Source organism: Taeniopygia guttata, chromosome 5 (genome assembly GCF_048771995.1).
Source record: "Taeniopygia guttata chromosome 5, bTaeGut7.mat, whole genome shotgun sequence".
NCBI lineage: Eukaryota > Metazoa > Chordata > Aves > Passeriformes > Estrildidae > Taeniopygia > Taeniopygia guttata.
The window spans coordinates 54,131,204-54,144,293 of NC_133030.1; the positions used below are offsets into that span (position 1 = coordinate 54,131,204).

General features: G+C 37.6%; 1 protein-coding gene across 10 annotated transcripts in view; it reads left to right on the forward strand.

Moving 5' to 3' along the window:
* WDR20 (WD repeat domain 20) overlaps nt 1-13,090 on the forward strand; it is a 45,663-nt gene that overhangs the window by 26,920 nt on the left and 5,653 nt on the right. For 3 of the 10 annotated variants that reach the window (XM_030275004.4, XM_030275005.4, XM_072930438.1), the window contains exons 2-4: nt 739-921; nt 5,501-6,778; nt 11,680-11,810. In XM_030275004.4, the coding sequence (XP_030130864.1) occupies nt 739-921; nt 5,501-6,778; nt 11,680-11,769 (1,551 nt within the window). In that variant the 3' untranslated portion in view covers nt 11,770-11,810. Of the gene's footprint in view, nt 1-738; nt 922-4,542; nt 11,361-11,679; nt 11,811-13,090 lie in introns of those variants that run through there. The other 7 variants (XM_041716310.2, XM_030275006.4, XR_003960912.4 and 4 more) reach the window with 6 other exon arrangements.

Below are 13,090 nucleotides of genomic sequence, written 5' to 3' on the forward strand. Positions count from 1 at the left end.
GATAAACATGGTTGATACAAGTGAGGGAGCATTTTAAATTGCTTTTCTGTTCCTTTTGATTCTTCTGACACTTAGTGCTAGATCTTAATTTGTTTATATTGAAATTCCTCAGTTTTGTTATCACTTATTTTGTCTGAGCTATATTTGAGTTTTGTTTTCAGAAGCAAATTACTTTGTAGCTCACTGGTGCAAAATGTGTTTTATAATCACAGTATCAGTATCTTGAATCACTGTTCCTAGAAAATGCTCTCTTTGGAGCTGGTTGATCATTTTTTGTGATTTTGGAGAACAATATCATTTGTTTGCCTGTTGAAGGATAGAGTTGAAGAATTGTGTGATTGAGAATATGGTATTTTTAATGCAAAACTGGTTGTACTCAATAGTGGGAAAGTGCTACTAGAAAAGTAGAAGATATCTTGTCTCTGTGATGGCTCTTGTGGAAGGAGAAGCCTTCTGGCATCTTGGGGACTCACCGGAGACTTTGTGCTACAGAATGGTTGTCATTGGTTTGTCACATGCTGTAGGTGCAGGGGCAGGTGTAGTTTGTATACTTGCTTAATATAAAGAGAGAAACATTTTTGTAACATCTCAGATGTCTCATAAATGCAGAGCTGCTTTTTAAAGTAGGGTTTTGTGACTGCATAAATTGTTGTGTGGTATGAAAGTTGTTTTCAAACAGATGTGGTTATGTGCACATGTTGTGATAAACTGTCTGAATTCTGTTTGCTCTCTTTGCAGGCTGCGGACTTGAGTAAACCAATAGACAAAAGGATATACAAAGGAACACAGCCTACATGCCATGACTTCAATCACTTAACAGCCACAGCAGAAAGTGTGTCTCTTCTAGTGGGCTTCTCTGCAGGCCAGGTCCAACTTATAGACCCTATTAAAAAAGAAACTAGCAAATTATTTAATGAGGAAGTAAGTAGAAATCTTATATTGTTGCATGCAATGTGTCTGTGATATTGTAGTTCCTAGATTTTCAAAGTTCAGTAGATGTGGCTCCATTTGCCTGTGTAGCTTATTGTTCAGTCACTGTCTTTGTTTTTCAGCTGTTCCATTGGCTTGAAGTATTTACATAAAAATGTTATTCATTGTGAAAAGATAACAGCATCTTGTGGAGTTTAAGATTAAAAATTAGGATTTTCTAGTTTGGGTAATACTGTAACTAGAGTTGAGGACAGTTTACAGATGGAAGTAAGGTCTACAAGTCTAAATGCTGTGTGTGGTCTGAATTCAGTTGTTTCTGATTGCCAATGAAGAAGAAAATTTTAAGCTGCTATTTAACTCATATTTTATAGTCAAAATATTAAATAAGTTAAAAATACTTATTTTTATGGTTGGGACATTACAGCAGAAACTGTCTGTATCAAGTATTCCTAAAGGCTTGCTTGGATAAGAGTAGGATATAAAGCTGGGCGCACAGAATTGCTGAGGGTTTATAATGCCTTGGCCATGGGATGTTCAGAAGGAAACTCTCCATCTGCTTTTTCTGCTGCTGTGCAATAAGGGAAGATAGAAGGAGTACTATATGGGGAGCACTAATGCCAAGTTACAGGATCACTGGCTCTGAGTATCCAGTAGCATTGACATTCTTGGAGCAGTAAGTGTCCAGATGCTAATAAGGAAAGAAATCCAGTAACTGGGGTGACTTGTGACAGCATTTTCTGCAGAGGATAAGCTCTGAGCATTTGGGTGGTTTCGGGGAGGTGATTTTCTTCTTGGGATTTTTCTTCTGCTCCTTTTTTGTTTTAATTCAGTTAAAGCAAAAACTAGAGAGGTTTGCGGGTCTCTTGGTTGATTTAGTTTGTTTGTTCTTCTTTTCTTTTTTGAAATTTCACATCTGGATTAGAATTTACAGATGAAGTTAAAACTTGCTCAGCTTTCAAAGTATATCTTTCCCACCTCAGAGAGATGTGTTGCTTTCCTCCTTCCTTGTGCAAAGAAGATTGAAGTATTGTTCTCACTGGGGATGTTGTATAATTGGATCTAATTCCTCCTCAGCTTTCTAAAAGTAGCTACATGTAGATCAGAAGAGGGGCGTTTTTCTTCCTACCTGGCCTTGTCCCAGCTGCTCTGTCTCTGCTTGTGTTGAGTGGGAAATAGTGCTGGAGAATCTTTTAATGAATCTTTTGTCTGTTGGCAAAAACCTCTGTGTAAGTAGTTGAAATGTTAATTTTAGCATTGTCCTACCACCCGCACCCACCCCCCACAGAAAGTGTCTTATTTATTCTTGTACAATAATATTGTAAGTGGTAAGAAGGGTAGCAGACATACTCTAAACAGCTGGATTCATATCACAGAGTAGTTCCCACTCCTATGGCTGAGCTATAGTTCCTTTGAGAAGAACTTCTGGTGGAATACTTACATCCAGGCCCAGTGCACGCTTCCAGGTGTTTACTATCTGGTGACTACAGTGCAGAGCTGTGTTGCAGGCTGAATAGTTCCTGTGGAATTCCCCAAATGCTGGAAGCACTGAAGCCACTTCCAGTATTGCTTTTTGTCTGTGCTATTGTCAAATTACTTCACTGTGATGGAAATACGCCCTTTGACAGTTTGGTGGAAACTTAAATGAGGTGATCTCTCTTCTGCCAAGCTGCCGTAAGGATTTGCTTGATCCTACCAAAACTACACACATTAGGCTACACTTAAATGAGAACTTCTTGTTTCCTATGCTGACCTTATCTGCAGTTATAACCAACTCTAAAACTGAAATATATTTTTATTCTGTCAATTACACTATTGAAGTTTGCCCTAGATGTGTTTGTAAATTCTGACTTGTATTTAAAGCCCCTTTCAGAGAAACATTAGTGAGCACTTATGTTTGAACCAGTTAATTTGCTTCAAGATGAAGGTACCTATTTGATTTTGAATATATTTTGAGTTTAGATAGTCTTTAGGAATAACTGTAGGCATAAGGTGGTCTGAATGGATGTTAAATGTTCTACAGATCAGCACTCATGCTAGAGGTAATAGAATTCACCACCTCTCCTGTGAGTAATTTGGTGCTTCAGGTAGCTGAAAGCACTGCTTTGACTATCAGCTGTGGGAGAGCAATCAGAATATACATGATACATGAAATAAATCAGGCTGTTATGGTAGGTTATGTTGAACATAAAATGCAATAGCCCTAGCATAGTCTTAACTTGTTACTATTTTTTTCTTAAATTGTGTTGATGTAGAGATGATAGGGACTTGAAAGGCTGAGGTGAGTGATAGATACTTTGTAGCTTGTGGCTGCCTATATAAATCCATCTGTATCCACAGTGGTACTCCTTCCAGCTGTGTCAAAATTAAACCAGTGATATTTCCTTACTGCCCAAACTAGTCAAATATACCTCACAGATTCAGTTGTTTCCACGTGGTAATTGGTTATTATCAAATTAGCCAGTGCTTTTTCATCTTACTTTTTAATCCTTTTTTAATTTAAACTGAAGCCTTGAGCTGCATTTTTTCCCTAATAAACTTGTCCTGTATCTTTGCCAAAGCTGTCTAAGACCTTAACGCATATTCTTTGACTGCCTCAGACTTTCCAGTCATTGTGGCCTGCACTTGTAATTTTGTCCCTTCAAGTTCTTCAAAACATGACCAAGATAATCTTGGCAAGTGTTTCTGCCTGGTGAGTGAAGCTTCTTCACTTATTTTTCTTCCATCAAAATGAACATAAGCTCTTTATCTCACATCCCTCACTGATGTGCTGATACTGCAGACCATTCAGATCATTCTTGTAATGAATCTGCTGCTCCTACTGACTGCAGGCTGGGCTTTGTTGTGCTGCAGAACTTTGTGAACTGTTTTTCACAGGCTCCTTGAAGTAAAGATCAGGTTTGCAGAGTTTCTCTGCAGTATTTAGGATCATGTAGGCCAACATGGTTATGGACATAAAGTGCCATTTCTGGTAGAAAAGTTGAGCAGGTGCTCTTAGGAGTAGAGGCTGTATGTCAGATTGAGCTGCCTTAGTAGAGAGCAAGAGATTTTGCTTTTGTCGCCATATTGGCAATGAGAAGACTGGTGCCTACAGGAACCCAGCTGGGCTGGTGATCCCTGCCCATGTTCTCCTAGTGTGTGCCAGGTAACTGTTCTCTCCAATGTTTCTGAAACCATCATTACTGAGATATGCATGATATATATCAGTGAATATACGACAAATCAGTTAGACTATCACAACAGAATCATAGACTGTATTATTTTAAAGCTACTCCATTTGAAGGAATTTTGTCATATTTAGTTACATCTCTCAGCTCTCAAATATACCATGGCTATTTTAACCAATGAGAAATTACAGGAGAGAGGCTTTCTGGTTTTATACTGAGGTTGACAGCAGCGGAATTTTAATCTAAAGGCCAGGTGCTGCTTTCTAATGACAGTTCCACAACAGATAACAGCTGATGTGTTATCCCTTAGTTTGATGTTTTTGTGTGTGATAAACAGCATAGCAAGGTTCGGGGGGGGATTCTTCTTTCTTCTTTGTTTTTGGGGCTTTTGCAACTTGTTCTGGTATTCCTTAGGCTCTTTATATTTGCACTCTTGCCTTTTGTGTAGCTCAGCTCTTCTTTCTGCTTACAATCAATATGCCAAATCCAAGTCTTGAATGTGCTTGTAAAGAATTACTTGTCTGCAAGTTGCAGCTGAGTGGTGCCATGGAAAACACGGTAAGTTGTGTAAGTCCACCAGAACTATAGCAGTCCAAGGAGTCAAACTTTACCTCTCAGTTCTTAGAGAATTGAAGACATTATGACCAGGAATGTTTGCGTAATGCATGTGCATTCTTTTACAATGATGAACTCTATTAAAACATTTTGTTTTAAAGGTACACGCTTAATCAAATGGTAACAGGGTATTGACAGGTCTTTGGCTATCGAAAAAAAAATAATTGGAGGCTGGGGATTCTGAGGTGAAAAGTTTTTGGTACCTTGTGAATTGACTCAGCCATGTGCATTTATCTACTGACTTTCCAGCCACATGATAACAGGGCCACTGTGTATGCAGCCTTTGCTCCCTGAATCGGTAAAAGCTGGTAGTTATTTTTTCAGAGGTTGGATTTCATTTGTGATTTCAGATAAAATCAGAGCCTAAATTTACTGTTGTTGATTTGTAACCTGTTTGCTGTATAATACAGATGAGTAACTGCTTTTTTTCCCTTTTGTGTATTCAATGTTTCCTTGTTTCCTTCTCATGCTCTTCAACTACACAGGGAAAAGTAAACCAATGAGCACTGCCTTTAGATTCATAACAGATTGGCTCAACTGAAGTATGGTCTTGGTGGAATGTGACTGGATCATAATAATAACCTTTGAAAGCACTTTGTCTGAAAATAATTTCCTCTTTATTGCCTGATAAGTTTTTGCAAATACAGTAACTAACATAGTTCCTGTCTAAAAAGTTAAGTTCACTTTATTTAAATATTGCTCCTCATCCCCCAGAAAGCTCAGATTTACAGTTAATCATGAAAACTTTACTTTTCAGAGTTTCTGATGTGTATCTTCTTTGTTTTCCACAGAGACTAATAGACAAGTCCCGAGTAACCTGTGTAAAATGGGTACCAGGTTCGGAAAGCCTTTTCCTTGTAGCTCATTCCAGTGGCAATATGTACTTGTATAACGTGGAGCACACTTGTGGTACCACAGCCCCGCACTACCAGCTACTTAAACAAGGAGAGAGTTTTGCAGTGCATACTTGCAAGAGTAAATCCACAAGAAACCCTCTGCTTAAATGGACAGTAGGTGAGGGTGCCCTGAATGAATTTGCCTTTTCCCCCGATGGGAAGTTCTTGGCGTGCGTGAGCCAGGATGGTTTTCTTCGCGTGTTTAACTTTGATTCAGTGGAATTGCATGGTACAATGAAAAGCTACTTTGGAGGACTGCTGTGTGTGTGTTGGAGCCCTGATGGGAAATACATAGTGACAGGCGGAGAGGATGACTTGGTGACAGTTTGGTCTTTCGTGGACTGTCGAGTTATAGCGAGAGGCCACGGACATAAATCGTGGGTCAGTGTCGTTGCGTTTGATCCGTACACCACTAGTGTAGAAGAGAGTGACCCGATGGAATTTAGCGGAAGTGATGAGGATTTCCAAGACCTTCATTTTGGCAGAGATCGAGCAAATAGCACGCAATCTAGACTATCCAAAAGGAACTCTACAGACAGTCGTCCAGTAAGTGTTACGTATAGATTTGGTTCAGTAGGCCAGGACACACAGCTCTGTTTGTGGGATCTTACAGAAGATATCCTCTTCCCCCACCAACCTCTCTCAAGAGCAAGGACACATACAAATGTCATGAATGCCACAAGTCCACCTGCAGGAAGTGGTGGAACTAACCCAGGAAGTAATGGAAACAGTATCACAACACCTGGAAACTCTGTACCCCCTCCTCTTCCACGGTCAAACAGCCTTCCACACTCTGCAGTCTCAAATGCTGGCAGTAAAAGCAGTGTCATGGATGGTGCCATTGCTTCTGGCGTTAGTAAATTTGCAACCTTGTCGCTACACGATCGGAAGGAAAGACACCATGAGAAAGATCACAAGAGAAACCATAGCATGGGACATATATCTAGCAAGAGCAGTGACAAACTGAACCTAGTTACTAAAACCAAAACGGACCCAGCTAAAACTTTGGGAACACCTCTCTGTCCCCGAATGGAAGATGTTCCCTTGTTAGAGCCTCTTATCTGTAAAAAGATAGCACATGAAAGACTGACTGTGTTAATTTTTCTTGAAGACTGTATAGTCACTGCTTGTCAGGAGGGATTTATTTGCACATGGGCAAGGCCTGGTAAAGTGGTAAGTTTTAATCCTTAATGCTGCATCAAAGAGCTAGAACTCTGAATAGATAGTTTTCTTGAAATATAATGAATGTTGAATATAAAATTTCTTTATGCTTAATGTAAAAAAAAATATCCTCAGAGCCATACTTTTGGATACTGCATGCCATATTTCTGAATGATTTGAAGTGTCTTGGATACAATTATTAAATATAGTTGCCTTCCAGCAGAAGAAATAAATACTGTGCATCTAAACTATTGATCAGTGTTCTTATACTTAAGCATAACCACAATATGGTGAAAGCTATTTATGTAAAATTGAAGTAAAACATGTCAAACACTAAAATAATCATAATCCTTCTAATGTTTTCTAAAAGATAAGCACTCCCAATGAGAGTAGCTTATGAAAAGCTGCTGCTTCTAAGTCTAATGAGAAACGTGAGCCTCTGAAAAAAGTGAAGACCAAAGTGTTTTATTCCTCCATACTTTTCTGTGGTGGCCTGCCATTAATGTGAAACCACTTCTTATTAAAACATCAGCCATTTTATGCACAGATTTGTGAGCCCTGTACTGACTGTAGTTTATACTCTTAAATTGTGAATCAGTATTATCAAGGAACTCTAATTATAGCCAGGTTTTGATTTATGTATTTAAGTTAGGAAAAGTCCTGCAAGCTTTCTCTCAGTAGTTTCAGTGTTCTGTTCCTGTCAGGTTTGTTAAGGCAGTTCAACCACTGCAAGCTCGTGTTTTTGATGGCACCTGTTCCATCAGCTGAACCTACATTAGTCTATTACTAGTTTTCACTCTTGTTGTTGATGCACTTGAACACCTATAGTATTTTATTTTTCTTCTGTCCAATGTATAGATAGCTGAATTTTGACTGAAGCTAAATGTGGTGATTCTTACATTAAAAAGTACTTTGTGCTACAATAGCTCTGCTTGCCAGCAACAGTTCAAAGGAATACAGCTATGAAAACATTTTCAGAGTTGATCTGAGAAAAAGGACCATTATTTTTGTCAAAATTTCTGAAAAGGGATGTAGATTATCACCTGAAGTAAGACAAATGGTCTGGTAATACCTGAATAATGCCATGTTGAGCAGCGTAATGCAAATCTGTCATTTGTTAGATTTTAACCATTTGGTTCATAAATCTGACTTTTGAAGTAGAGGTACTGTATATATTTAGATACCACATCTTCATTACTATAAACTTGTAAGTAAAACTCAGTTTTTTTTCTTAAAATTGTTTGTATAATGTAGGCTTCTTTGAGATCTTACCAAATTTGTCACAACATATATATGAGTTAAAATCAGTGTCTGTTCTGTAACTTAATGCATATTTAAAGGTTGAATCTAAAACTTAAAATTGAAAACTCCTTTATGGGAGAAGGGAGGAGCTTGTTATCTAAAAGTATTTCTTTGCCTGAGAACCACAAATCCAGCATTAATTTAAAAAAAAATAAACCACTCCCTTAAAACACTAAATTATTTAAAATGTTAGCTCAAAATGAAAGTATTAAAGCAATTATACTTCCGTGACTCAGTGCACTTCACATCATACTAATTACAGCAGTGCCTCAGATTGCTATTGTGAGCTACATTTTCTTTGTGTTCTAAAACTCCTTTGAACACTATTAAACACTACACTGTCACATTTATTTTTCAGTGGCTGAGGTGGGTTTTGTTAGACTGAGTATAACTTAAATATTTTTGTGTATTGACTTTGATTTGGAATATGACATTTCAAATATTTCAGAGATAAAGTATGCAGTACCAAAAATCAGGATTTATGTATTGGCCAATATGGAAAACTTTAACTACAGGTAAGTAATTTTCATGCTGAAGTTATCACTTTCAAAATTAATATATTGCACACTGATGTAAATGCCATATTCTTTAGGATGTATTTACTTAGAAATTTACAAATTAATTTGTTTTTCTGATTTCACTTGCATTTCTAGTGAGCTCACTCTGCTGGTAAAATTAAATTTTGGTGGCATGTTTACAGGGCTTTATTAGGAAAATACTTGTGCCAGAAGGACGTTATGAGCATCCTTTTTGTTTATAGGAAAGCACTTAATTTTATTTAATGAGAATTGTCAAAGTATAAAACACTCATGGTGATGTCTTTCTTACTGGGTTATATACCATCATTTCTGTTCCACCAACTGTTTTATCCTAGGATGTCCCATTACTCTGGGGTTTGAAGTTGCTATTTCTAGTCTTCCTTTGACATATGGCTCCCCAAGTGATCTTAAAGCTCTGTCACTTTTTTGTCTGCCAACTCTATAGACTGAAAGCCTCTGAATCTTGCTGCTGCTTCCATCATTGCCTCAGAAGGCCTTCATTAATTTGATGCCACTGCTAGCCTAAAGAAAGAATTGGATGGAAAAGCAAAGGAGGCTTGCAGTGTCTAATGTGATTTCCATTGAGCCAGTGCTACCTCTCCCTCTCATTTCCAACAGCCATCAAAATGTGTGCTGAATAATTTGACAGTGTATGACAAATTCTGTTTATTTTTCTGGTTGGGCTTGTGCTGCCCTGAGTGGAAAATAAATCCAGAAGTGTCCCTTCAGCCATGATCCCTGTGATAGTTGATAGTCTGTACAGTGCTGACATTGTCCTGACTGTTTATAAACTTTCCAAATTACTGCTTCGGTGTGTACAAAATCATACCTTGAGCTTCCTCACGGGATGTACCGTTCTTGCATTGCACTTCAGAACTGCTCTGCCAGCTCCCAGTCAGTGAAGTGAAGTGAATGGCAAAATTCAATTAGAAACAAGTTGGATGAGGCTCAGGGTTCATTAGTTCCAATTTTTAATTCTTTTTTTATTTTCTTTTTTTTGTGAGCTGGTTTCTGTGAAAGAAGGTTCAGGACGGTCAGAAAAATAGGTTGCCTTAATGAGAGTATGAGCTTTTCTTCTCAACATGGTGACAATTAGCTGTTGTCTGTCACCCCTTTCTTTCCCAGGCCCTGATGGGAAACCTTAACCGGATTACAGAACTGATGGATTAATCTCAAAATATAGAAACAGAATTTGGAAGGAACAAAAGTAACTTTATTGTGCTATCTTTATAGTTACGTCAAACTGAATTACAGGATCTGTAGAAGTAATTAAAAAAACCCCAACAAAAGCAACCCACAAAACCCCAAAGTGGTACTTGGATATGCAAAATAACTTTTCTCTGAACTCAGTGGTCAGAGTAGCTACTTATGTGATTTCTGTGTTGACTTCAGAACTGACTGTTCTGTACAGCGGCTCCATTTTAAGTGAGTGAAAGTTGCCGGTGAGTTCCCTGTGTCAGAAAGCTCAAGGTAAGATTGGCCAGAAGCACCCCCAGGTGAAATGGCAGTGTATAACCTAGCAAGAGAAACATCCTACCACTTTGTAAAACAAATGCACGTGGAATTTATTTATTTGACTTACTGTACAGGAAAACTTAGACTTAAATTATAACATCCTTGAATTTTCTAGTTAACTACAATTGTAGTACAGTATCATGTTTTAGTATGACTTCTGTTTTAGTGAAAGTACTTAAACATTCATGTACTATATTTGAGTGAGACAAGCAGCTATACATACTAATTCTTCCTCAGTGGAAAGGAGCATTTCATCATTACAATTGAAGTTCAATTGCTGGTATTTAAGTACTATCAAATAGATTTCTTTCAACGTGATACGGTATCTGTATAAACTTCAGGGATGATTATAGTTAAACTGAAACACAGCTATACAACTTCAGGTTACCATGCTAAAATTTGAAGCTTTCTGTAATGTGCATAGTAGCAAAGTTGCACATGGCATACCCACATTATCAGGGTGAATTGAACCTAGAGTACACTGGTGTGATATTTATAGCAAGGTATGTGTGTGTGCGTGTGTGAGGAGGTGTGACAAGTGGCTCCAGTAAAGCCAGGAGAGATCATAACCCTGTAAAGGCTTTATGATGAGGATTTCTGGATTAGGAAATAACATGACTTTTACTAAACACTTTCTAGAAAACCCATGTTCTGAATTATCACCTCTTAAAATTTGAGTATGTACTTGGAATGACTGTATATGTCTGCCCCTTTAACAATATAAAACTACTAAATTAATATTTAAAATGCTGGCCTGCTTATGTTACAATAATAAAATTTGTGTCAGTTAATTTACTGTCAATTTACATGTAAAGATTAAACTATTTTTTCTGCATTTTATGATTCTGTATACTGGAGTTTGTTAAAGATTGACATGTTAGGTGATACTGTACAAAATTGTATTGACTACCTTTAGTGAAAATCAAAAGTAAAATTCATATGTATTTCCTTTTTACACTTCCATCTAATTTCTTGACAACATGAATAAATTTCATAGAGCCTTTCTAACATGAACTATTGTTAATTTAACTGTTGCAATAATTAAGCTTTAAGAAGTATTGTTGGTATATTTATAATTTTAAGAAGATCATGTTTGTTTCATACTGCTTATTTTTAGCTGTTCTATTGTCACTGTTACAGCTGAAGAACTTTACTAAATACTTGACATTACAAAATAACTTGCTGGGGTTGTCCTCTGTATACTGATGTTAAATAAAAATGTGTGATTGAACTGTAAATGTAGATAACTTTCAATAGTCCTTTCCACATTTGAGTTTTAATTTATCTTGCAGTGCTTAGGTGGTCTTGTGCTCTCACACTGTGCTGAACAAATGGCCACAATGAAACTGTTAATGTGCCATGCTTTAAAGTGAGAAGTTGATCACATCTGTAACCTGTTCTGAGAAAATGTTCCAATTTGTCTCAAGACTATGCAGATGTTTTGATGTTTAAAGCTTGCTGATAAGGTCATGACTCAAGGTAGCTATTTTTTTTAGGACTAGAGTAACATTAAACAGAATACTTACCAAACCACTTTTCAAACTTGTTTAAACTCAGATTCAGCAGAACACAGACATGGCTGTATCTAGATTCTCTCTGCACACCTGTCCGGTAGGAGCTGGGGCAGAGTGTCGTCATTCCTTCTAGGACTCTACAGGAGCTCTTTCCTCTGTGGACTCTGGTGCAGGGTATGTTCTTTATTCCAGCTTTAGATCTTGGTGTTTACCTAATGATTGCTGAATTTACAGCCCTGAGGATATGGCTCATAGAGATGATTCAAGCATTTTCTGTCTAGAAGAAAATAGTCTAGAATGAAACTCATCTAAACTAAAATAAACTAGTCTAAAACTTTGGCTGCAAAATTTCTGGGAGCAAATATAGGTGAAGACTTCAGATGTTGTCCTTCCTTTTGAGGGGTTAGGCGTTATCTCACCTTTGCAGTGGTGATTCTTTGTTAACAAAGAAAAGCCAAACAAATGCTATCTACTGAGGTGTTTCAGAGGCATTTTTGAGGCACTTCAGCGTGAAAGTGAGTTACTTTGGGTCCAGTCTGACAGGGAGGACTCTTGTTTGTCTCTTATGCAAACATATTCTGTAGACTAACGCTGAGGCAATCATCTTATATAAACTTGAGAACTTTGTGGTACTTCAAAGGTATTGATTGGCCATTGTGACAATCTATACATACAACATAGATGCGTATTTAAGAACAGGGGCTAGTGAAAGGAAAAATGAAACGTGCTTGAATGCTTCTGGAACATCCAGTTATATCCAATCATGCAGGAACTGGTTGGTCAAACCAGTTTTGCCATAGTCAGTGTGAGCCTGAAACAAAACCCAGCTTCCACAGGTTTTGTGGTCAGAGAAGGTATTTGGCAAAGTATGTCTTGAAACATGAAAGTGTCATTTTACTTGCCTTTAATAATGTTGCACAAACTTCTCAAGGAAATAACTTTTAGGATCATATTATTTTCTGGGTTTTGAAGCTGGATTTTAGGTAGGTGCTGCTCAACCATATCAAACCCATCTGGCTCCTTTCTTCTGCTAAGACTACAGTCACTTTACAGCTAACTCACACGGAGTTGCCTTAAGTCACATGCTTTTCCCTAAGGTTTTCCCTGGTTTATCTCAATTTCATTATTTTCTAAACTGAAAATTTTACACCTTACTGATTTTTGTAGTTTGAGGAAAGTTGAGAAACAACAGTTTATACGCCTGTGAGCCCTTACCACTTGAATGAAGCTTAAGGTCCTATTTTTTGAGTCAGGTTTCTGCTGGCAAAAGCCTTTTTGCATTTTCAAGCACCCAAATAGTTGCATCTTCATTTTTTTTCCTCTTGGACCTGCATATCTTCCATTCACCTAATGCCACTGGACAGATGTTTAGTTACTGATGGTTTTCTATCAGCCGTGAATTTGTTTTTGTAGATGGTGACTTGTGTTAAGAGAAAATCTCTTTATATACACAG